This window comes from Podarcis bocagei (genome assembly GCF_964188305.1).
Source record: "Podarcis bocagei genome assembly, chromosome: 2".
NCBI lineage: Eukaryota > Metazoa > Chordata > Lepidosauria > Squamata > Lacertidae > Podarcis > Podarcis bocagei.
In genome coordinates this window covers 88,567,611-88,592,736 of record NC_138126.1, presented here as the reverse complement: position 1 = coordinate 88,592,736, position 25,126 = coordinate 88,567,611, and the positions used below count along the sequence as shown (strand labels likewise).

Genomic DNA, 25,126 nt, shown 5'->3' with positions numbered 1-25,126 from the left:
CAATAGCAGGATCCCAAAGGTGGTGAGCAGAGCAGCAGCTGCAGCCCAGTTCCCTAGAGAGCTTTCTTGCCTTGAAGGAACAGCAACAACTAATAAGGAGCAGTGTAGTTGTTGTCTTAAAGGGATGACAGGAGATGGGAAATGGAGTAGAGCAGCAGATAAAATTCAAACTATGTTCCTGAAGGCTGCTTCTCCTGCAGTCACATCAGGGCCTGATTTGTAGCTGGTTTGCTACAAGTTTCATGTTTACCGTTGCAACTGTCATCTGAAGTATAAAGTGAGAAATACTTTCAACACATGCTTGCACCAAATAGCAGGGGAGAGAGGAATGTAGGAGTAGAAAAAATAATAATGGCAGGGATGACATTTTTAAAAACTCATTGTCTCCCCAAAATTGGAGAGGCATCTCTAATTCAATGGTAAAGGTAAAGGGACCCCGACCGTAAAGTCCAGTCACGAACGACTCTGGGGTTGCGGCGCTCATCTCGCTTTACTGGCTGAGGGAGCTGGCATTTGTCCGCAGACAGCTTCTGGGTCATGTGGCCAGCATGACTAAGCTGCTTCTGGCAAACTAGAGCAGCACACAGAAACGCCGTTTACCTTCCCACTGGAGCAGTACCTATTTATCTACTTGCACTTTGACGTGCTTTCGAACTGCTAGGTTGGCAGGAGCTGGGACCAAGCAATGGAAGCTCATCCCATCGTGGGGATTCAAACCGCCGACCTTCTGATTGGCAGGCCCTAGGCTCTGTGGTTTAGACCACAGCGCCACCCGCGTCCAGTGAGACAGTTAAGTAATTTTAGATTCTGAACTTAATGGTCTTATGGGGGCTCCACTCTTTAGATGGTAAAGCACATTACTTACCTATTCAAAAATGTGGCAAGCCAGCTGTACTACCTTTGGGGGCTCTCCTGCTGAATAGGCCCCAAGATTCCTGCCCCAAAATCCTCCTGGGGAAGCACCACTACACTAATGAAAAGTATCAAGTACTGGTGAAGCCCTCTGCCCAAAGCTCTGAGGAGCCACCATCAGTCAGACAGTACTGAACAAGACATGCTACTAGCCTGACTGTATAAGGCAGCTTCGTATGTAAAGATGGTTCACTGTGGAGTGAGCACCCTGAGTTCCATTTGGCCTGATACACCCACTAGCATCAATCAAAGGGATGTCTAATGCACACCTGAAGACTGGCTGGAGTGGAAACAAAGTTGTTCTGCTGGCAACTGGGTATAGGGCCTCAAGCAACTGAAAAGAGGTAAGTGATCAAAGTTCTGGCTGGGGCAATATAACCAGGTCAGTACAACATCTAGCAGAAATTATACTTTCAAATAAATTTCACAGTGCACAAAAATATACAGTATGGGTTATCTATCATTGTGTTTTGAAAAGAACAAGCAGCAACACCTAGAAATAAAGATGAATATATCATGCAACTGTTGTAACCGCAATGAATGTGAAGCTATATTTTCATACCCCAGCTATTATTAGCTCATTCTTTAACCACATATTTTTCCAGAATAGTGAATGAACAGTCTATGAATCTTGACCTCTGGAAATGTTCCCTAGCAAAGTGCAATTACACCATCACCAGATGCATAAAGTTATCCTAAGCTAAAAAAAAAGTTTATATCCTCTACTTACTATGAAGAGTTCAAGGAGTGTACATAGTTTGCCTTTCCCCCATTTTATCCTTGTAGCCTGTTAAGCTGAAAGAAAGTGATTGGCCCATGGTCATCCAATGAACTTCATGGTCAAATGGGGATTTGAATGTTCATCTTCCAAGCCCCAGGTCCAGCACTCTCAACCACTATATCACATTGGATTCCACATGCATGTGATAGGAGAGGGAGAACTATTAGCAGTGTAGTTAGTCTAGTTTGTGCCTTTTAGAATTTCCTATGTTAAAACTTAAATACATAAAAATCATTAGTGAATATTCACAAAGCAGTGATGAGTCACTATTGATTTTACATACATTAATTTTTAACAAAAATTTTAATGTCTCTTGCATTTTATATCCTCCTAACTCCACTACCAATGTCTGTGTATAAAATTAAAAACATAACACTTCTTGCATATGATCATGTACTTTAGTCCACAAATGTACATACCACTAATATATTTGTTAAGTCTTCAAGGTGCCACATATTTACTGTTTTTGCTGCAACAGAGTAGCATGATTACCTCTGAAAGGTACTTACACAGCCATAGGTTATACAGGCAACTCCCCATTTGCACAGGGGTTGCGTTCTTGGCATTTGCACTCTTCAGAGAAGTGCGCATAAGCCCACCCTGTCCCCATTCCACCCTCTACTGGGTCCAAAACAACCCATCTGCTGGCCGTCACTTTTCAAGTGACTACACGCAAACAGGTCACTTACCTGTATAAGTAAAAATACCTTTTATCATAAAAAAGAAATAGAAAGGAAACAAGACAAAGCTAGCGAATCAATATCCACAACAGAATTTTATTTTAAAAAGCTAGTAGTAAGAATGATTATCAGTGCTCTAAGCCAGGTTGTGGTCAAAAGCAATAAAGGAGTCTGATCTAGTGTAGAACAAGGAAGCAAACTGCCACCACTTTATAACAGGTGTGTAACCAGATACCAGTAAAATATTTAACCCTTCCAAGTTGCTTCAGGCTTTAAACAGTAAAGTCTCATATATGACCACCCCGAGCCCCTTTCAGACACTACCTCAAACTGAATATAGCAGGTGGTGATGTCTTCCAGCCCTTTCCCAAATCTCTACCTATTCAGGTCTGAAATAGTGTTTGACATGCATACGGTCGTATGTATGAAAGTTTCTGCCACATGATTAGGTTTCCTAATCACACTGAAGAGCCTACACACATATAGATGTACACACCCCATCTAGATCTTCTGCTGAATAAAGGTCTGAACAGGACTCAAGTCAGCTGAGATTCCAGCAAGTGTACATAACTAATTAAACAAGAGTGTTAGGTTGTACCCAACAGAATCATTGTATTAGCAGAATGACTTCTGCTCACACCATGGAACTTCCACTCCCTTTCCTGCCTCTACCTCCCTCCCAAAATCTGCTTTGAGATTTCCCCCAAACATCCAAAGCAGATTTGGGGGTTGCAGACAGGATTCAATCCAGTATTTCCTCCACTTCCCATGTCCTACACAACCATCAGAGTGCTCTGATTGGTAGAAAGCAGTGACCTTTTCCGCAGAGAGGGCATTTATATATAAAACATTTGGCCTAAAGGCTGTTCAATAACATAACACACACCCTTTAGGCCTCTCCTAGATGAGAATATAAAACTTCAGCTGGTTTTCCTTCAGCTTAAAAATCTTCTGCAAGTATGTTTTGCATTGAGCAGAAGTTGGGTATTTCATATCTGTTCTCTGACACAAAGCGCCTGTTCCATGAAAAGGAAATGGCACAAATGGAGTAAGATTCAAACATAAGCCCAACTGCACCCTCAACACAAAAATTTGGGGCTATAAATTATCCTAGAAAAGGTCTTGTTTGTATTCTCATTTCTTGACATTCCAACTGCTAAGAATGTACCTGAGGCCTTTCTATGAAGTTGTCATCCCCAGTTACTCTCAGTGACAGAACTCACATCACTGCAGAAACTATCTGAGTTTCAGCTTTAGTACACTACACTGAAAGTATAAGGAGTCTAAATGGAGAATAAAAAAAGAGAAACATAGGCTCCCATGCACACAGCAAACAACTGCTAGACAAACAGCCTTTCTCAAAGAACTCTGGCCACAAAGCCCAGGACTGGAACAGAGGGGCTAGTCAAAGGCTAGAATCATGATATCTGGAAATTCCATTTGACCCAGAGCACGTTTGTTGTAATTTTAGCCAATTTTTCTCCTAATATTGGGTTTAAGTGCAGACCAAGTTTCTACCTTCTTAGCTAAGAGATAGGCACAACATAATCCGCAGTGCTAAATTGGAGCATGCATAGCAGAAGGCAAGGAATGAGCTTAAGCAGCAGCAACTGGAATTCAGAATAAAACCACATAACGCACTGTATTGTACAGTGAAATGGAGAGGAAAAAACAGAAGCAGAAATGCACCCACAGAATTGTCAGATACTAAGCATACCAAGGAACTCAGCACTGGTCACCTTTTCATCAAAGTGTTCTGGAATTACTGTTGTCTGCAATGCGGATTTGGAAATTGTGACCACATGTTAAGTTCATCTTCAACAGAAACAGATAATGCATTTGGCAAAACGGATCCATTTAGCTTATCCCATTGTGGAAACTTGAGGAGTACTGGAAGTGTTAAGCAAAGGTTTAATGCTAAAGATTTTGTGGGCATGGTATGTTGCCTGGTGATTCAGGGAAAGACATATCAAACCAATTCCACTATTTTGGGGATTACAAATTAAAAAATCCTGCAACTAAGTCAAAGTTCTTAGTTCTCAGAAGAAAGAAGATAACAATAAATGAACCAATGAAGGAGGCTCTAAATTCCCAGATATAAAAGCATGGCAAGTCACCTGCTGCCGTGGCAGCATTCAGTCTGTGGGGCAGAGCTACTCTCCTTTGACGTTTTAAATAATTATGTACATCAGAGAAAGTCCAAGCTGGAGATGAGAGTTATTTCACCAAAGGTCGGGTTTTATCATCATCACTGCACTGGTGGGCTTTGTATTTTTTCACTTCAGCCATATATTTGGCCCACGCATCACCTTTACTTGTCAAAACCTACAAACAAAACAGGAGAGGCAAAAATGAAATGTTACATATCTCATATTATTTTATTCAGAAGCATACCATATACAGAAAACATTAACTCTCAAAAAACAATGGCATAAACCTAACCATCTAACTAGGAGTCTGTGGGTTGTATTGTACTAGGGAGCCCCAGGTTCAAATTCTTGCTCAGCTATAAACCTCACAGTATGACACTGGGGTAGTCAACATCTCTTTAGTCTAACCTACCACATAATATTGTGAAGACAAAGGTACTTGATCTCCCATTATCTCATTGGAATTAAAAGCACTGGGTCATAGTCAGTGCTGCTGTAACAGACGTTCCCATCTTCTCCTTTCTAGTCCTCACAAGGACCCTCTGCAGCAGATTTTGAAGGTGCATGCGAGAAGGATGGGAGTCCTATTATGCAAGAGGAACTCTGTACATGCAGCATTTGAAACAACCCTGTTTACAAAAATGAAATAGACAGGGAAGCGTAACACTTAACTAGGAAATATCAGTTCTTCAGTTCACTTGACAAGCACCTTTCCTACTAAGGAAGAACACAAGCTTCCAGCTTCATTGCTATTATCACAACTGAAGCAGGAACAAGAAATAAAGTACTCTTCTGCTGCTCCTGCAGACCTATATAGCAGTTTTTCATTGAAGGGCTGCCACTGCCATTATTGCAGAGTTCATATTCTTTCTGTGGGTTGTCTCTTTCTCTCTCCCTCCCCTCACATACACAAATTAAAGCAACCTGCCCCTGAGATTCTAGAAGAGGCCAAAAATCATTCTTCTACAAATTTTCTCACACTCCAAAGATGGCCATTTCCCTAAAGATGGAAGGTCAACACCAGTGCCAAACTTAAGATAGCATGAGGGAGAAGAATATTAGCTTCAACTTCCATTCCTGCTGAAATGGAAACAAAAGCATTGCTGCCCCATGGGCTGTCAAGCTGACATAAATGAGGTTCATGCTAACTTACCTCATCCTCTGTCTTTTGTTTCTTGGCTACCACTCCTGTCTTCAGGGCTAGCTTGCTGCCCCCTCTCCGCTTGCCCACCTGGGTGAAGGGACAGAAGACTGCAACCGTTATACGAGCCTGGGAGCTGCAAGGGGAATGTTGCCCACTATATAACGGTATAGGGAGTCCTTCAATTAGATCATCTTAGCTCGCCATCACACCTGTCAGTCAGTACAGAGCTGCCGAGCGTTACCTACACCGTTGTGCTAGGAGGGTAAAAGGGCACCTTAGCAGTGTTCACCAATACATCTGTACAGATTAGCCCAAACATTAAAAGACACATTTTATAAAAAAATGAAGTATTCTGAATGCTTTCCAGGCTCAATGTCCATTAGAAAATAGGATCAACACTGAACTTCCACTCACATTCCCCTAAAACGTCACAACATACATGAAACTGTTTGATTTCCTAATAATTACAAGGACAATCAAGTTGGCAGAGTCAGTCTTATTCCTGTCTAGGGAGGGGCTGTGTGCTACTGTCATTCTATAAATCTGTAAAATCTCCATAAAACAAAAAATGGATTTCTAAGAGCAGCTCGAGGCTTAAGATATGAAATGTCAGCTTTCATTTTGAAAAAAACAAGCATGAAAACAGATGGGGTCCTTCTGCTAAAAACTAAGGAACGAGAGCAGGGTTTCAATGTCCACTATCAGCACCCTGCTCACATCATGAAATTCCTGCAGTAAATGCCCCTTATGCTCTTCCTATTCATAGCGCCAGTAATGCCATATGACCAAACGTATGCTCCATCTCCAAGAATCCTCTATCTAGAGACTCCAGGTTTCATAAGACTGAAAGGGAAAAAATACTAATTTTGTTACTCTTAGGCTGCAATTCCATACACAATAACCTGGTATTAATTCCCACTGAACTCAACAGCTTATTTTTTAGTAAACACAGAGCACCTTGTTGTTATTCTATTCTGAGTAGCCTCCCCTTTTCTATAACAGGCTATGTTATTAATGCTAAACCAATAGAGAATACAGTTACATTTGCATTCTTCTCTATCCAGCTGCGAACCAAATAGCAGCTTACTTCAGAATTATCACACCAATACGGATGTTTAACGGATTTCATTCTGTTGTAAGCATGATACTATCTATGCAGAAAAACTTCCATATGCTAGACAAAAGCCCCATTTACTTGCAACAGCTGTTTAAAGCAGGGGAAACTCCTGGTTTGCTTTAAGAAAAAGGGCCTAGTTTATCTTAATACACCTCAGTTCCTTTGTTTTCATATAATGCCTATATCAGTCTCTATCAGATGGTTCTCCAAAACACAGCTAAATCAAAGCATTATGTTGTGGTATTTTACTTGCAGTTCACAGGATGGCCTTCTAGATCTACTACTTCCAATTTGAATCTATATTACACACATCAGGATTGACACTTTTAATTTCTCAGAAGGAGGCAGAAAAGAGAATGTTTATCCAAATATTTACTTTGCACCTTGCACTTTTACCTGTCCCAAGTTAAGATTCAGTAGATTTTTTTTTAAAAAAGTCATAATTTTGTTGGATTATTTTGGCTGTGGCTACTGAATGGCTTTGATTTTTAGAAATGCACAGCAGCAGGTAGTTCTGTCATGGGGCAGGATTATTAAGAACCCCAAAATGCAAGCTTGGAACTTGAAGTTCACCCACTTGGAAATAAGGCACACTGAAATGAATGAGTTTTTGAGCAAATATGTTTATGGTCAGAGAATAAAAAGGATTTTGATGTTTACTTTATAGACTGAGATTAGGACTAGTTAAGTAAAAATAGCCTCCCAACATTTATTGGGGACAGCACTTACAGAAGTATTCTAGAACTGCCTACTTTCAAGTCCACAATCAATATGAACAAACCCAGTAAAACATTAACTTGCACAGCAATGACATATGTCCACTATAGTATGCAACCACTGTCAACAGACATTTTAAAAATTGCTTGCTGCATACACCTATGCTATATATTACCGGGCGAGGGGGATCAGCACTAAATATCCATGTCCATCGGACTTAAATTTATAACGTGAATTAAAGTGAGCTTTGAAAACCTTTGTCGAGAGCTCGGAGGAAGAAGAGAATTTAACAGTGCTCCTAGTAATATTATTCCGCTACCGTAACAGAAATACTGGGGGGAGGAGAAGAGATAACGTTTTACAGGGGTGAGGAAGTGCTTCACCCGTTGAACTTCTGCCTGCCAAGCACCTATTAAGGACACACGCGACCATGTCAGGAAAGGAGATGAAAACTGGCAGGCAGAAGGCGCCAGCCAGCGCCTCGGTCCTTTGGGGTCTGGGGAGGGCGGAGGCAGAAAGCGAAGAAGAGTAAGCCAAGGGAAAGGGGAGGAGGGGGTGTCAGGGCCCGGATCCCTTACGAAGCTGAGGGCGCTCCCGCTCCGCTTCTTTTCCGGCGGCTCCTGTTCCCCGGGCGGCTCCGGCCGAGACTCGGTCTCTCTCTGCTTTTCGGCCCCCGCTTTCCCCGCTCCCGGTCCGCTCCTCCCTCCCGCGGCGGCGGCCTCTTCCATGCGCCGCTTGAAGAGCTCTAGGAAGGAGCCGTCGTTGGCGAACACGTTCACTCCGCCTGGCCCGGCCGCCTCGGAGCCTGGGCCCCTGCCTTGCGCCGCCGCCATCTTGCGCCGCCCTCCCTGCCTTGAGCGTACGCGCCCTGGAGCACGGTGGGGAGCGGTGACGAGGCCGGCGCCGCAAAGCACGACGGGAGAGGCGACGTTGCTAGGCTGCCCACGCACGTCAAAAAAAAAGGAGAAGTATCGCAGACCGACCCGGCGCGTCCGCCCTGCGGGATACTGACAGGCCTTATGAGCCAATCAAAAAAGATAACGGGCCGCAGCCTGGAGGAAATCGATGATGGAGTGAGCACTTTACCAATCAGAAACAGCGAGAGGCGGGCGTGTGGGGTGGGTGGGAGCTCCTTCAGAAAGGGGTTCAGGAGCCAATCAAGAAAGGAAGCTGCCGGCCAATAGGCTGAGATAAGACAAGTGTGGGCAAGACCATATCAGCCGGCTAGGAAGGGGTGCTATTACTGTCTTACTCAACCTTTTTGTGACGCACCGGTTTGAGCACCTTGTGTGATTGAAGGATCTGAAGAGCAGGCCGAGGTCGGGAAGGGTACTTGCGCGCCTTGCTTCCTGTTAATGAGCGAAGGCGCTGAGCGGGGACAACCAATCTGAATCTCCCTACAAGATGGTGTAGCTCTGCATCTTGTCACGTGATTTTGGTTTCAAGATGGCGGCGGCGGCATCTGGGTTGGCGACTGAGGCGGATGAGTTCGAGGACGCACCAGACGTGGAGCCGCTGGAGCCGACACTGAGCAACATCATCGAGCAGCGGAGCCTGAAATGGATTTTCGTCGGAGGGAAGGGTGGCGTTGGCAAGACCACCTGCAGGTGAGTTGGTCGGGGAGATGTCGTTGGGAGGGATGGCAGACATTGCTGCCTCCGCCTTTCTCTCTCCTTGGCAGCTGCTGCTGTGCCTTTTCAGGAGCTGTGTGACAGGCAGAAACCCAGCAAGCGCAGCTTTCATATCGCTGAACCTCTGCTGGCAAAAGCTCTACCTGTTGAACGTCCGCATCTCATTAAGCTATGGAGAATAGTGTCTTATTAGGCAAGCGAATTGTATGCACCTTCATGCCACTGTACGTAAATATCATGGGATTTGGGGCACCCTGCTTTAGATGCGAGACTGGATGAAACTGAGTAGAAGCATAGGGGTTGGGTGCCTTCCTTTTTCAGATTCATATTTTGACAGTCATTTATGCTTTCTTAATCTCAAGGCTAAGTATTTGAAGCTGCTTTTATGTGTGGTTGTCCTTGATGACTGAAAGCTTCATTTAGAGTAGAATGCATTTTCAGACAAATTCTGAAGAATGTAATTGTTCTGGTACTTGGACTGAATCCTCACTGCCTTCCAGGCATAGCTTTATCTTGTAAACCCCCAAATGGCTTGGATTAACTTAATTTGTAGCTTGCCTACTTCCTTGTGCAACTCTGCCAACAATACCTTCTTGATTATATTAGCCTTGCTGTTGTGGAATAACCTTGTAGTGGTAGGTTTCCCATTGTGCAATGCCTTTTCTTCATAAAGATTTTTAAAATTGTAGATCAGAACTTAGAACACAAGTATTAGAGGCTATTAAATTTTGGCTGGTGCGTGTGTGTGTTGGATTTTGATGTCTAGGGTTAAACCTTTTAAAGTGTGGGCTTTCAATATATTTTAGATTTACTTTGTGGTGACTCATAATAAACTCATTAATATATTATTTGGCCTGGTTTTTTGTGGGGGGGGGGAGGAGGTAACCTGTCTTGAAAGAGAGGGGTATCACAAGTTAAATAGCTGAAGCTGTCATTCTCTGCACACTTACTCAGGAGTGAGCTGTTTTGCTAAGCCAATGTGCATATGATTTGGCTGCTTCTGAGTAGCTACTTGTCTGTGACAAGTAAGCACCTCCGTAGAGAAGCAAAGTTGGAAGTCTTTGGATCATAATCTCTTAGGGTGGACAAATCCAAACAGACCTACTAAGACTGTGATAGCTGAAGAGCTTATGTTCTATGTTTGTATGTATTTTCTTTTGTGATGTTAATAACTGCACATTGCTTTACTTCCTGAATCTAGCTGCAGCCTGGCTGTGCAGCTGTCCAAAGTGCGGGAGAGTGTCCTCATCATCTCCACCGATCCTGCTCATAACATATCAGATGCTTTCGACCAGAAATTTTCAAAAGTCCCCACCAAAGTAAAGGGATATGATAACCTTTTTGCCATGGTGAGTGTTCCTCTGAAGGGACTGGGTAGTATTGAGCAAAAAAATATGGTTCTTACTACATATAAGAAAAGATCAGGCAGGGGGTGAAAACATTCTTTTTTCTGTTCTTGCTCTTTCACACTGAATAGATTATGATATGTAGCAATAAGGCAAGTAAACCAACTGAAGTTTTCCTCCAAAATGTCTGTGTCTTTTTTTTTTTTTATAAAATTTTTATTGGTTTTACAAAATTTTATAGAACAAACAAACACTTAAAAAGACAAACATACACGTATAATTTCATATCATGTTTTCATAAACCTCTTTTCTGGGACTTCCCCATACCCCCCCTTTCTGCATCCCAATGTCCATAATTTTATAGCAACTCCCATTTGTTACTTTCCAACCTCTGTCATCTTTGTCATCTCTATATTCTGACCTTATATCACTGTATCCCTTTGTTCCTGAAAACCACAACACTCTAACATTCATTAAGTTTATAATAGTCCTTAAGATAACCATCCGACCTCCATATTGAGTTTCTTCACTGCCTTGGCCTCCACTGGTGACACCCATCTAGGGGTTTTATTTTCCAACAGATCTTTATATCTTATCCAAACATTGAACAATGCTTTTCTAACAATGTGATTTTTAAAGGCACTATGCAGCTTGATTTTGTCATACCATAGATATGCATGCCAACCAAAAGCATTGTTAAAACCTTCCAGATCTAAAATGTCTGTGTTCTCGAGGAGCATCCATTCTTTCAGCCAGCAGAAAGCTGCTGCCTCGTAGTACAATTTTAAGTCCGGCAGGGCAAAACCCCCTCTTTCTTTAGCGTCTGTCAATATTTTAAATTTAATCCTGGGCTTTTTGCCCTGCCAGACAAATTTCGAAATATCTTTCTGCCACCTCTTGAAACATTCCATCTTATCAAGAATCTGCAAGGTCTGAAACAAAAATAACATTCTAGGCAATACATTCATTTTAATCACTGCAATTCGGCCTAACATTGACAATTTCAAATTTGACCATATTTCTAGATCTTTTTTAATCTCTGACCAACATTTTTCATAGTTATCCTTATACAAATTCGCATTTTTGGATGTCAGATAGACCCCTAGGTATTTCACCTTCTTGACGACCGTCAACCCTGTCTCCTCTTGGAATTTCTCTTTTTCCATATCTGTTAAATTTTTCCCTAGAACTTTGGTTTTTTGCTTATTCAACTTGAATCCAGCTACCTGGCCAAACTGTTGGATTATTTCCAAGACCTTTTTTGTACTAGTGTTTGGCTCTTGCAAAGTCAGTACTAGGTCATCTGCAAATGCTCTTAACTTATACTGTTTAGCTCCGACCTGCACTCCTTTAACCTGCTGGTCATTCCTAATCATATTCAGCAACACCTCCAGAACTGAAATGAAGAGTAATGGGGAAATTGGGCACCCCTGTCGTGTTCCTTTTTCTATCTTAAGTTCCTCAGTTACTACATTATTTACAATCAATTTAGCTTTTTGTTCAGAATATATTGCAGCCATACCATTCTCAAAACCTTGGCCTACCCCCATCCCATGAAGATTCTTTATCATAAAGCTCCAAGAAATATTGTTGAAGGCTTTCTCCGCGTCCACAAAAATCAGTACTGCTTTAGTATTTATATTCACCTCTAGCTTTTCCAAAATGTCTATTATATTCCTTACATTGTCTGCTAGGTGTCTTTTTGGGAGAAAGCCTGCTTGGTTCATATGAATCTTCTCCATCAGCACTTTTTTAAATCTTTTTGCCAAAATGTCTGCAAAAATTTTGTAATCCACATTAAGTAGTGATATTGGGCGGTAGTTCTTCAGTTGAGTCTTTTCAGTCTCTGTCTTTGGTATGAGTGAAATATATGCTTCTTTCCACGATTCAGGTGCCTTTTTTCCCTCAAGGATCTCATTACAGACTTCTTTTAGCGGCTGAATCAACCATTCCTTCAGCGATTTGTAGTATCTTGAAGTCAGTCCATCTGGTCCTGGAGATTTGCCCAGTTGCATATTCTGAATGGCAGCCTCTATCTCTTGTTCTGTTATTCTCTGGTTCAGATCCATCTTACTTTGATGAGAGATTTTTTGTAATCCATATTTATCAAGGAATTTGTCTATATCTTCTTCATTTTGCGGGCCTTGAGTGTAAAGTTTTTTGAAATAACTCAAGAAGCAATTTCTAATTTCATTAGGTTTAGATATATTCTTTCCATCCACTTCTAGGCTTGTAACTGTATTTAGTTTCTGCCTTTTCTTCAGTTGCCATGCCAGAAGTTTGCCACATTTATTTGCTGATTCAAATGTCTTTTGCTTCATCTGCTTTATCTTCCATTCAATCTCTTGGTTCATCAGTTCCATATATTGTGTTTGATATAACTTAATCTCTCTTAAAATCTCCTGGGACTTTGGTTTTGCTCTTAATTTTTTCTCTCCTTCCTTTATCTTTTCCAAAATCTTTTCTTTTTTCTCATTTTGTTTTTTCCTCTTTATTGAGTTTTGTTGAATCAAGAAGCCTCGCATCACCGCTTTGCTTGCGTCCCAGATCACTCTTTTCTCCACGTCAGCCCTCAAATTTATTTCAAAATAGTCTTTTAAAGTTTTTTGGGCCTTCATAAGGATCTCCTTGTCTCGAAAGAGGGTGTCATTCATTCTCCATCTAAATTGACCAGTTGTTGTAAGTTTCATTTCCATCTTCACGGCGTTATGGTCGGAGCAAGTTTTTGGGCAGATTTCTACCTTCTTGATCTTTGGAGCCATGCCACTAGTAATCCAGATTTGATCAATTCTGGTCCAGGTCATCATTGCTTGGGAGAAAAAGGTTCCCTCTCTCTCCAGAGGGTTCCTTGTTCTCCATATATCTATCAAGTCCATGTTTTCAGTCATTTCAAAAAAGGTCCTAGGAAGTCTCCCTTCTTTGGTAACTATTAGTCTTTGTGCCTTGTCCATGTTGGTGGAGACCACACCATTCATGTCTCCCATGATTATCATACCAAAATGTCTGTGTCTTGGGCTGTGTGGAGATGATGGTGTATTTTGTTTAACTGGTTTCTCTTCGTTGCATTTTAAGAGATGTGACTAATGTAGTGGTTTGTAACCTCGATAATTTATCTGTAACTTAGACTTGCATTCTAAACATTTTTTTTTCAATTCATTATATATCATTTCCCATTTTTTTTTAACTTCTCTACATTCCCACCACATATGAAACATAGTACCTTCTTTTTCTTTACATTTCCAACATATATTTGACCCAGTTTTGTACATTTTTGCTATTTGTACTGGTGTGATAAACCATCTATACACCATTTTCATGTAATTTTCTTTCAAAAGAGAACAATCTGTAAATTTCAAATTCACTTTCCACAGTTTTTCCCAATCCTCAAATTGTATATTATGTCTTGGTGGAGAAAACATTTGAGTGGGATTCACCTAAGAATCCCCATCAGCAGAAGCTTTGCAAAAGGGCTTCTGTTTGTGCAACAGGGCTTTCCTTCTTCCCCTTGAAACTGGCTGAGGGAAGGGGTCAAACAAACCCCCCAAACAGAACACCAGGGAAGAGGAGGGGGATTGTTCATTCTGCGATGCTGATGTGCTTGCACAGATAGAAAATTTGTAATAATGTATTGAATGCCACCCATTATTATTTGTGTTGGAGAGCTGTAACAATTTTTAAAAAGATTTGCTTTCTGCTACTGTGCTTTCTTTCAGAGTAATCACACTTCCCATATGGGCATCATCTCCTCTGTTTTGATAAAGGCATACCCTAAATTGTCCAATGTTGGACAATGTTGGACATAGTGCTGATTGTATGCCTTTTACTGGATTTACACTTTCTTTTTCCTCCGTGTTATCCACAGTGACAAGCATAAAAATAGCTTCAAATTACAAAGAAATCAGTTATTTGTGGTGTTACTTTTAACTTTGAGTCGACATAATGAACATTAGCTTGAAAGCCTCTTTGACTAGACATTGAAAGAATTGTTCTACAAATCTGCGGTTTTAGCTCTGTTCTAAACATGCTTCTTTTAGAATGGCTGAATGACTTTGTTTTTGCTTTATGAAAAGTGGTGCTGATCCTTCTATTTGTTTCTCAGGAGATTGATCCCAGCCTAGGTGTGGCTGAACTTCCAGATGAGTTCTTTGAGGAGGATAACATGCTGAGTATGGGCAAGAAGATGATGCAAGAGGCTATGAGTGCCTTTCCTGGCATTGATGAGGCCATGAGCTACGCAGAAGTTATGCGGTAAGAACTGTGGCCTGGATCATCAAGCCTTCTAACCTTTTCTAGCCTGTGGGAGGCTTATTTATTTATTTATTTATTTATTATTTCATAAAATTTATACACCGCTTGATTGTGGGTTAAAAAACAAACAAACCTCAAAGCGGTTTTTGGGTTGAGAAGCAGAAGACCAGACTTCAAAGGTATTTTACTGTGTTCACCATTATGAAGTTTGGGTTAGCCAGAGGTATCCCAATCCTAATGGTTTAGCCATTAGGATAGTCCAGCATAGTAACTGAGTATGCTTTGCACAAGGACAGAGTTGTTATATTATTTGTGGTTTGTATCCAACTAAGTAGGCTTCCTGTAATAATAGTAGTAGTACTAATTAGGTGTGTGTGTGTGTCTATATATATATATATATATGCTTTCGTAGATTTTCACGGGTACAGGAATGTAGGTTTTGGTGTCTTCGGGTGTCTTCCCGTGTAAGAGTTGGGGTGTCTAGGCGACGTTTCGACGAGGTCTCACTCGTCATCTTCAGGCTGGTGCTTTCGGCTTCTTGTTACTAGTAACAAGAAGCCGAAAGCACCAGCCTGAAGATGACGAGTGAGACCTCGTCGAAACGTCGCCTAGACACCCCAACTCTTACACGGGAAGACACCCGAAGACACCAAAACCTACATATATATATATATATATATAGACACACACACACACACACACACACACGCAGCATATATACACTGCTCATCTGACTTTGGTTACCCCAGCCACTCTGGGCGGCTTCCAACAAATATGAAAGCACAATAAAACATTAAATACTTTCCTATACATACAGGGCCAGTGTTAGAAACTGAGATACGGAAAATAGGAGCTAAATGGCACCTTAAACATAGGTTATGGGCGCAACAATGGAATGTGTGATACCTTCAGGTATAGGGCGGTATAGAAATTAAATAAATAATAATAATGCACTTTTTAAATAACAGAAATACAAAGCTGAAAATGAATGAACTGCAGCTAAAGTATTGTGTTCATTTTTCACATAATCTAGTCCTTCCCCTGCCCATCCCTCTAATATTCTTAAGAGGGTCTCTTCTCCAGTCTTCAAAGAGTAGCTGGAAGTGGGGAGGCAGAAAAAGGTCCTCCTTTCCTTCTACTCTGTAGTTTTAATCTGAAATCTTAGGCGTAGTATTGTGCCCAGAGCTCAGAAACTGCTCACCCTAATGAAATTCCCTGTCACAAAATGTGCCTAGAACAATGGGAATTTTGAACACTGTAAGGGGCTGACTTCAGTTGTTGTTCAAATAAGTAGGCTCACCTAAGTTAGCCATGACCATTAATTTCAATGACTCTAATCATGAGTATGGCTAATGTTGGATTCAACCTTTTGTGATTTATGCATCATTTTTTGCACTGGACAAATTTGTGCACCAAAGTTCCATAACATCCGTTGTTGCACAATATGGATTCCACATACAAAGTTTTCATTCACAGAGCAAAGAAAGCACTAGCATTAAGTGAACCTTAGAGTGTATATGTATGCTGGGGAAGGTCAGTATAAAGAAAGAGGTGACTATTTATAACTGCTCCAGCTGATGGTTCTTTCTCTGGCCTGCACAGGTTGGTGAAAGGGATGAATTTCTCCGTGGTAGTGTTTGACACAGCACCCACTGGGCACACACTACGGTTGCTCAATTTCCCCACCATCGTGGAGCGGGGGCTAGGCCGCTTGATGCAGATAAAGAACCAGATCAGTCCCTTCATATCACAGGTAAAATGGGAGAGGAGCCAGAAAAATGAGGCGTTCCTGGAAAAAAGACCGTGCCAGACAACTTTTTAAAAATTTCCACCATGTGGCACTTTGCAAGCTTTTGCATGGACCCCAGTATTATTCTTGCAACACTCAGGAGCAACATGAAATAATCGATTTGATTTGTTGGGTTGCTTGCAGGACACAGTAGCACTTATTGCTCTTGGAGTATTGGGCTTTGTCACTCTGAGTTGAGCTGATAAGCAGGTTTTGCTTATCCCCTCCTCTGTTGCTTGCAGGACATGTAGGGGTGACTTGTTGTCTGTTAATAGAAATCTCTCATTGCAACTCCCTCTCTGTTGTTCACTAGATGTGCAACATGCTTGGCCTGGGAGACATGAATGCTGACCAGCTGGCCTCCAAGCTGGAGGAAACCCTCCCTGTCATCCGCTCAGTCAGTGAGCAGTTCAAGGATCCGGCAAGTATTCTGTAAAGATGAGGGGTTGGGGGGTGATGCTTCACCCTTGGCAAAGGTGAATTTGGAATGTATAGTAAGATGAAACATGCTTACATTTGTGACTGCTTCATTAGATTTAACATTAATTAATTCAGTTAGCTATTTTTATATACTTGTTTTTTTATAATTTTGCAAAACTTTTTAAATTGCCTTCTCAAATGTAATATTAATTTTCAGTCCATTCAATAGTTGCAGTCTTCCAGATGATATTAGTTCATTAGAATGATCAGGCTAAAGATGACTTCTCTCATAGCATAATATTCTATCAAGTAATGAAAAAGAACACTGAAATGTAGCTGGTTAATGTTTGGAAGTAGCCAGAGATCAATTTCTGCTTAGTTCATTCCATGAAACAGCAACAAGGTCAGGTCAGGTCAAAATGAATGTTGTTTAAATCTAGACAGGGGCCATGTTTGCATGTAATGATAAGCCAGACTTCCTTCCATTCTGTGCACATGGTAAACAGAATGAAGACTTTGCTTCCTTCTTACATCTGAACCAGGAATCATGGTTTGTTGCTCTCTAATAAGTCATGATCAGCAAGTCAGCAACAAACCATGTTCCCTGATAGGGTGACTTCAGTTTCTCTCGCACAGGCTGGGCATATTTGTGTTCCAGTCAAAACAAACAATACAATGCACTTGGGCAAAAAAAAATGAGAGGCACAAATACAAGATGGGTGACACCTGGCTTGAGAGCAGTACATGTGAAAAGGATCTAGGAGTCTTGGTTGACCACAAACTTGACATGAGCCAACAGTGTGACGCGGCAGCTAAAAAAGCCAATGGAATTCTGGGCTGCATCAATAGGAGTATAGCATCTAGATCAAGGGAAGTAATAGTGCCACTGTATTCTGCTCTGGTCAGACCTCACCTGGAGTACTGTGTCCAGTTCTGGGCACCACATTTCAAGAAGGACACTGACAAACTGGAACGTGTCCAGAGGAGGGCAACCAAAATGGTCAAAGGCCTGGAAACGATGCCTTATGAGGAACGGCTAAGGGAGCTGGGCATGTTTAGCCTGGAGAAGAGGAGGTTAAGGGGTGATATGATAGCCATGTTCAAATATATAAAAGGATGTCACATAGAGGAGGGAGAAAGGTTGTTTTCTGCTGCTCCAGAGAAGCGGACACGGAGCAATGGATCCAAACTACAAGAAAGAAGATTCCACCTAAACTTTAGGAAGAACTTCCTGACAGTAAGAGCTGTTCGACAGTGGAATTTGCTGCCAAGGAGTGTGGTGGAGTCTCCTACTTTGGAGGTCTTTAAGCAGAGGCTTGACAACCATATGTCAGGAGTGCTCTGATGGTGTTTCCTGCTTGGCAGGGGGTTGGACTCGATGGCCCTTGTGGTCTCTTCCAACTCTATGATTCTATGATTCATGACAAGAAGGAAACAAACAAACAGAATTCACCCATTACTACAGAATCTCATCCTTTGTATTTATAGAATCATAGAATTGTAGAGCTGGAAGGGATCCCGAGTCATCCAGTCCAACGTCCTGCAATGCAGGAATTTCTGCTAAAGCATCCGACAGATGACTGTCCAGCCTCTGTTTTAAAACCTCCAGTGAAAGAGAGTCCACCACCTTCCAATGGAAAGTTCTTCCTGATGTTTAGTCAGAATCTCCTTTCTTGTAACTTGAATCCATTGCTCCATCTTCCATGTGACAGCCTTTTACATATTTGAAGATGTAAATGATATTATGATATATGGCAGTATGTCTCTGGTGCTAAATTAATCTAGGGGCCTCTGTGTTGCCACCCACAACTATTCTGTGGGAGAGTTTGCTCCTTTGGCGATTTCCGGCTTTTTGGACTCTATGCCCTCTTTAATGTGCAGAGCATGACCACTTCCAGTATACCCTTTCCTGTCCTCCTTATAGAATTTGAATTCTAAGATAACCACATCTCACTGGTTGTCTCCATTCAACCAGGTTTCCATTATGCCAACAACACATATGCCCTCTCTTTACGACCGAGCACTCAAGCTCACAAATCTTGGCTCTTCCTACAAGGAGCTTATAATACAATTTTGACAGTAGGGGGAGTCCGTGCATGACTGCAAGCAAATGTAGGAAACTTAAGTTTTATTTGTAGAGCAGGGTTATCGCTCGGTAATCCTTATTTACTGTCATTGTCTATTTGGCGTGTAGTTTGCTTGCCTCCAAAGTTCAGATGTCACAATAACCTAGGTTCTGGCTTATTTTGCAGCAGGAGCAGGGAAGGTGTGGAGCAATAAACATGCATATTTTGATTAAACCATAGTTTGTTCTAATATAATGTTCAAACCAGGCCAGGGCATCCAGATACTTTTCCTGATCTTTCCAACTGTAGCAGCAATCAATTTGAAAATAGAAACTTCCAGTTAGAGTGAAGTGGCTATGTGACAAAAAGAATGAGACCTGAAATGGGGATTTTCTGACCCAACTTGGATTGGGGCTGGATCAGGAAGACCACCTGAGGGGGGAGGAGCATGTCACATACACAATCCTCCATAGCACTGACAAGTCTACATTTTGCACGTGTTTTCCATTCATGGCAGCTCCTCTGCTAATGTACAGTTACACTGACAGGAAACAGCTGGTACTGGCTGGAGTGATTTTTGGAATTGGTGGGGGTGAGGAGTTCAACTTTGGTATAGTCGTATCTTGGAGGTCGAATGCCTTGCAAGATGAACGTTTTGGCTCCCGAACTCTGCAAACCCAGAAGTGATTGTTTCAGTTTGCGAACGTTCTTTGGAACCCAAACGTCCGTCACGGCTTCTGATTGGCTACAGGAGCTTCCTGCAGCCAATCAGAAGCTGTACCTTGATTCCAGAACATTTTGAAAGTCAAACATACTTCCAGAACAGATTCCGTTTGACTTCCAAGGTACAACTGTATTAGCATATTAGCTTATTCTTTATTAAGCCCACAGTCTGCTTCATTCAGATCCTGGGAGACCAACTAATATGTCTAAGCCAGTCAGTCACTCTGGTGGTATTTTTTTTTTTGCAGGGTTTGTGCTTTATTTTCTGGCTTTGGGTTGCTGAGTATTGGCTGTAGTTTCAGAAGGAAACCTAAAAAGATAGAAACATAAATCTTAAACAGTTGTTCAACTTGTGAATCTCAGCTAGTGGAAGCTATTGCATAGTATTACTACACGGGTTCTTGTGCATTCTTATGTGACCAATGTGCTCCACGGCTGCTATAACAGCTGATATGGTAAAGGAGCAGGAATGAAGGGATTGCATGCCTCCTGGCTCTCCTTTCGCCCCAAAGGCATAGAAGAACATTGTGTTTCCCTTGCAAAATGTTGCAAATCTCATTGTGTTGTAAACTGCTCTAGTTATACCCCTGTGAACATTACACTTTCTTACTAGACTCTTGCTCAGAGTAATTTTTTAAAAAAGTAAACTTTATAGCATTTAACAAAGGAAGTGAAGTAAAAATCGTGACAAAATGAGAAGCAGGGGTAGCGGGGTCCCATCAGCTCACATTTTTTCTACCTTAGAGGAATAATAATAATAATAAAGCTTTGTCTCCCAACTGTTAGCTGAACAAACTTTCACCATTGGCCATATGGGCAAGTAGGGAGTTGTCGACAACAGATGAGTTATTTGATGCAGGAATGCTGCATTGGATCTTCATGTTTTGACTTAAGGATAGAATAGGCCAGCAGGCATCTCTAGTAATAGAAGTGTTCCTTAACTTTTAAAAACATTTGCAAATCCAGGTGTGGCTATAATTGTCAGGACTTTTGCCTGCCACCCACCCTGTTCCTAATTGCTTGGAATATATCTTGTAAAGATGGGGAAGGGTTTTGAAGGAAACGGGATGTGACATGACTTTAGGGAGCTATTTGTAGGGCACTGAGGTGGGCATGTCAGCCTTGTCCTTTGTAATGTTTGCATGTTAGAGTAGTTAAAGGCTGGGTGTTCTGCATTTAATTGTCCATTTTGCTGTTAATTATGCAAGTGTGGGTGTTCCTTAGGCAAAGCATTGCGATCATGTCTAGCAGCAATCGGTGGGCAGAGACAAATAATTTAACCCTGCAGCTAGCCACTTCGCTGGTCACCTCAAGTCAGCAATTGCCTTAAATAGCCAGGTAAATTTCGAGTCTTCTACTGGAGACTGGGGGCAGGATTCAGCTAATAAGTCGCACAAGTGGAAGCCCTAACAAATATTTGCCCTAATTCAACAGGGCTCCCCCCCACTGCTTTGCAGCCTCAGAATTGCACATGGGGTGGAGAGAGAGGGGATTGTTCTGTCTGGCAGGCTGAAATGCTTGAGCTGGCAAAACATTTGTCATAGAGCTGCGTTGAATTCCTCCCTGTGTGCTATGGGTTGCTCCTGCCTTTAAGCTAAAACTCTTAAGGCTGGAAGAAGAGGCAGCCTTATAAACATATTCTAGTCACTCTTCGTTCCTTTCTGTCCTTCTAGCAGGTGGAGGAACTGAAAGAATATGGGGGCTAGCAGCCTCTTTGGGTGCTTTCCCCCTTTCTCTGGCTCCTGGTGGAACTGCACTGGCTCCCAGTGGAGTGCAGAATCAGGTTTAAGGTGCTGGTTTTAACCCTTAAAGCCCTATACAGCCTAGGACCCTCGTACCTACGGGACCATCTCTCCTGGTATGTCCCACATAGCAACACCCTGAAGATTCCGTCCCCAGGGAGATTAGACTGGTCTCGACCAGAGCCAGGGCCTTTTTGGCTGTGGCCCCGGCCTGGTGGGACGCTCTCACAAGAGACTAGGTTCCTGCGAGATTTGACATCCTTCCACAGGGCCTGCAAGATGGAGCTGTTCCACCAGGCCTTTGGTCAGGGTTCAGTCTGACTCATTTTCTCCTTGTATAAGACCAAGCACGAAGGAGGTTTCCCAGCCCACTCACAGGTCCTTATAATATCACTGGAAACAGTTGGTCCTGGCGAGTATTAACCGCTTTCAATTTTAACCTGAGGATTGTCATTTGTCCAGTTTTAATTTTAATTTATTTGAATTAATTTTGGGATGCATTTTAATCAATTGATTGCTTGTTTTTATGCGTATTGTATTATTTATATGATGTTAGCCGCTCTGAGCTCAGCTCCGGCTGGGGAGGGCAGGGTACAAATAAAAATTTATTATTATTATTACTATTATTTTTTATTATATGAGCTAAGAAACAAGGCAGGGTGCATAAGTGCTGTGTCTCCTTTTTCTGTCCCTATCCTAGATGAGCAAGGAAGTTACCAGCTGCCCATGTGCCCTACAGTAGACACTGCAGCCATTCTTCTCAACCATGCTGGTGAAAGGATAGTTCCAGATTCTGTAGACGTGATCTGTGTGCCTTCTGAACTTAACTGGAAAAGATGGGATTGCAGTGGCTGATCCCCTTTACCCAGAGATAGATGTGACATATGGTGTGGACTATGTGAACAGGTGTTCAGGTGGCAGCTAACCTGAGGACAAGTGGCCATATTGCTTCCTGAGGGGCAACAGCTTTTGTTGCTTTGCCCTCTGGCCTTATTCCTCTAAAAAAAAATCATGGTGGTGGAAGGAATGTAGAAGCTGAGAATTTAAGGTGGAAACAGGGACTGTGGGGGAGACAGCAGCACACAGGTAACTCCCAGGGATGGGAGACCAGCTCCTACAATTTTATTTGCATTTTTTAACTAATGGCACTTTATCCCCTCCCCAGGAACAAACAACATTCATCTGTGTTTGTATTGCTGAGTTCCTGTCCCTGTATGAAACAGAGCGGCTCATCCAGGAGTTGGCCAAGTGCAAGATCGACACCCACAATATCATAGTCAATCAGTTAGTCTTCCCTGACCCAGAGAAGCCCTGCAAGATGTGTGAGGCCCGGCACAAAATCCAGTCCAAATACCTTGACCAGGTATGGCTAGAGACTGTTCAGATTTTTCAGTGTCCGTTTTGGGGAAGTGGCAGCAGTCAGGCACCAATCTAAGCCTATGGATCTGCTTTATATTGATTTAGCCCCCTGGTCCATCTTTTCTGGTCCTAATATTGTCTACATGGACTGTTAAGGTCTCTGGGAGGGGTCTTTTCTCATGACCTGGTACCTGATCCTTTTAACTGAAGGTGCTGGAGATTGAACCTGAGAGATACGGCATATATGAAGCATATGCTCTGCCACTGAGCTACGGCCCTGCCCCATGTACTCTGAGTTGCATACCTAACTTTATAACCCCCAGCCCTTTGGTCAATATTATTTTAAACTTCTGAATGGTTGAAGGTTGCTATTCTACTTTTACCTTCAGCTTCAGAATTCCTGTCTCCCAGCATTCCCCTTACCATTGCCACGGCAAGTGTTTAGCTTTTCTAGAGGGGTGCAAATATCCAGGTGAACAGTAGCCACTGGCAGTTTAAGAAATGGGTCCGGCAACTGGGCTGCTGAAGAAGGCAGGAAGCGGGTCTCCTCCATATGTGCTGCTCTTTGTGGAATCTGGCCTTCAGGTGGAAATGTGGAATTTTTCTCTTCTATAACTTTTATCTCTGTTCAGTCCAACCTCACTATTATTATTCTTTGAAAATGAAAGGGAATGTTTTAATAGTAGTTTTGAGTAGTTTTTATAAAGGGAAAATATGCAGACCTTCCCCAATGCCTCGACAGACAGGCTTCACTTTTCTCTGCCATTTTGTTGCTTCTGCTTCTTCTGTATTCCATTTTGCTTTTTCTACACTCTCCTTTTCTTTCCCTTTGAATGATCTTTGCAGCCTTTGTATCCATCCACCTCTTTCTAATCATGGTATCCTTTTTCTGTGACTTCCACCCTTGCCATCTCTTCATTCATTACTCAGCCTGAAAAGCTGTGGGGATGTTTTACACATTTTTCTTGGGCCAAAACCTCCATTTCCCACTCCAGTTGTCCCATTGCCTCTTCAGTACTCTGTACTCTGATTTTCTTTCTGCCACTTGTGCCTTTTCCATGTGTCCTTCCTTTCTTCACTCAGTAAACCAAGGGTTGGTTAATTTGTACCAGGTCTTCCAAGGGCCCAGCTGTAAAGCTGTTCAAAATTAGTTTAAGATTGCCATTAGACTGCAAGAGGATTACTTTTCATACTGCTGTTGCGAAGAGGGTCCTCCAAAGTCAACAGAGCACACTTTCCAACCAAGCAGGGAACTGCTGCTGAGATCCTTCCATCTTGATTCCCAATGAGAAGTTTGTAATTGTTAGATGCTCCTTTTGATTTGTCTTTCTTTTCCTCCTCCAGATGGAAGACCTCTATGAAGACTTTCACATTGTAAAGCTGCCACTCTTGCCCCATGAAGTGCGAGGGGCTGATAAAGTCAACACCTTTTCAAGTCTGCTACTGGAGCCCTACAAGCCACCCAGTGCAAAATGAAACCCCTATGGACTGGCTCCCACTGATATCCCCTCTGTATCATTCCGTGCTTGCCCTTTCCCACTCCTTATCTGCTGGAACTCCTCCCCTTCCAGCAGCCTCTCTTCTATAGAAATTGTGTGGTTGAGAGGCTTGTGGTGGGGTTGGAAGAGGCAAAATTTGTTTCTGCCCTAATCCTGTTACTTAACATCTTGGAACATCCCAAAGTGATCTACACCTTACATCCCTTCTCCTCACTTGACCAGCTAGCTAATTTAAACTTGAGTCACTTTTTGTTTCTCTTCCACACTGACTTCTCCTTGGATCATGTCTCCAGCCATTCTGGCTGGAGTCCTAAGTCAGGTGCTATGATGACACAGAGACTGACATTCTTGCAGCACTAAGGCCACCCGTGCTAATGGGAAGTATGTAAATAAACTGTAAGGGAAAGTAGTTTGCTGTTTTTCGTCTATCAGGCTGCCACTTCAATTTATGCTGGGGAATTTTCAGCAGGGGACAGTTTCAAGTTCTGCAAGGGAGACTCAGAAGCATCTTGAAAATCTCCTGCTTAAGGTTGTGAAATGGGTCCAGGATGAAGATACTGTCTCACAAACAGGGATTGGAATAGAGATGTGGCGGTTGAAAAATATGCCCCTCTATGCTTTCTGAGCATATATATACATTCTAGTCCCCTGGAGTGTCAGTATTATCATAGCATATATGGTCCAAAGTGTGTGTATGTGTGTATATAGAGCAGTCTATGGCAGAGACAAAATTCTCCTAAGGGAAGGACTGTGACTCAATAGTAGAGCATCATTTTTGCATGGAGAAAGTACTAGGTTCGTT

General features: G+C 42.2%; 2 protein-coding genes across 3 annotated transcripts; one reads left to right on the top strand and one right to left on the bottom strand.

The window, feature by feature from the left end:
• Positions 1-2,449: 2,449 nt before the first annotated feature.
• Positions 2,450-8,562, bottom strand: TRIR (telomerase RNA component interacting RNase). 2 transcript variants are annotated; one of them, XM_081180567.1, is made up of 3 exons: positions 8,080-8,562; positions 5,677-5,800; positions 2,450-4,698 (listed from the first exon to the last, which is right to left on the bottom strand). In XM_081180567.1, exons 1-2 carry the CDS (start codon positions 8,332-8,334, stop codon positions 5,678-5,680), a joined length of 378 nt encoding a protein of 125 aa, XP_081036693.1. In that variant the 5' UTR covers positions 8,335-8,562; the 3' UTR covers positions 2,450-4,698; position 5,677. The 2 variants fall into 2 exon arrangements, with proteins under 2 accessions (XP_081036693.1, XP_081036692.1); XM_081180566.1 differs by having other exon boundaries at positions 5,677-5,754; positions 8,080-8,404.
• Positions 8,563-8,713: 151 nt separating this feature from the next.
• Positions 8,714-24,733, top strand: GET3 (guided entry of tail-anchored proteins factor 3, ATPase). The gene is made up of 7 exons (XM_081180503.1): positions 8,714-9,108; positions 10,334-10,481; positions 14,578-14,726; positions 16,329-16,479; positions 16,829-16,936; positions 22,632-22,829; positions 24,170-24,733. The coding sequence occupies exons 1-7, from the start codon at positions 8,948-8,950 to the stop codon at positions 24,299-24,301; spliced, it is 1,047 nt and encodes a 348-aa protein (XP_081036629.1). The 5' UTR covers positions 8,714-8,947; the 3' UTR covers positions 24,302-24,733.
• The last annotated feature ends 393 nt before the right edge of the window (positions 24,734-25,126 follow it).

Excerpts from the sequence above, each read along its gene's own strand:
- TRIR (XM_081180566.1), bottom strand. The coding sequence starts at position 8,334 with ATGGCGGCGGCGCAAGGCAGGGGCCCAGGCTCCGAGGCGGCCGGGCCA. Across the intron at positions 5,755-8,079 it reads GCGGGAGCGCCCTCAGCTTC|GTGGGCAAGCGGAGAGGGGG; the intron begins GTAAGGGATCCG and ends CCCTTCACCCAG. Across the intron at positions 4,699-5,676 it reads AACAAAAGACAGAGGATGAG|GTTTTGACAAGTAAAGGTGA; the intron begins GTAAGTTAGCAT and ends TTTTGTTTGTAG.
- GET3 (XM_081180503.1), top strand. The coding sequence starts at position 8,948 with ATGGCGGCGGCGGCATCTGGGTTGGCGACTGAGGCGGATGAGTTCGAG. Across the intron at positions 9,109-10,333 it reads GTTGGCAAGACCACCTGCAG|CTGCAGCCTGGCTGTGCAGC; the intron begins GTGAGTTGGTCG and ends TCCTGAATCTAG. Across the intron at positions 16,937-22,631 it reads GTGAGCAGTTCAAGGATCCG|GAACAAACAACATTCATCTG; the intron begins GCAAGTATTCTG and ends TCCCCTCCCCAG.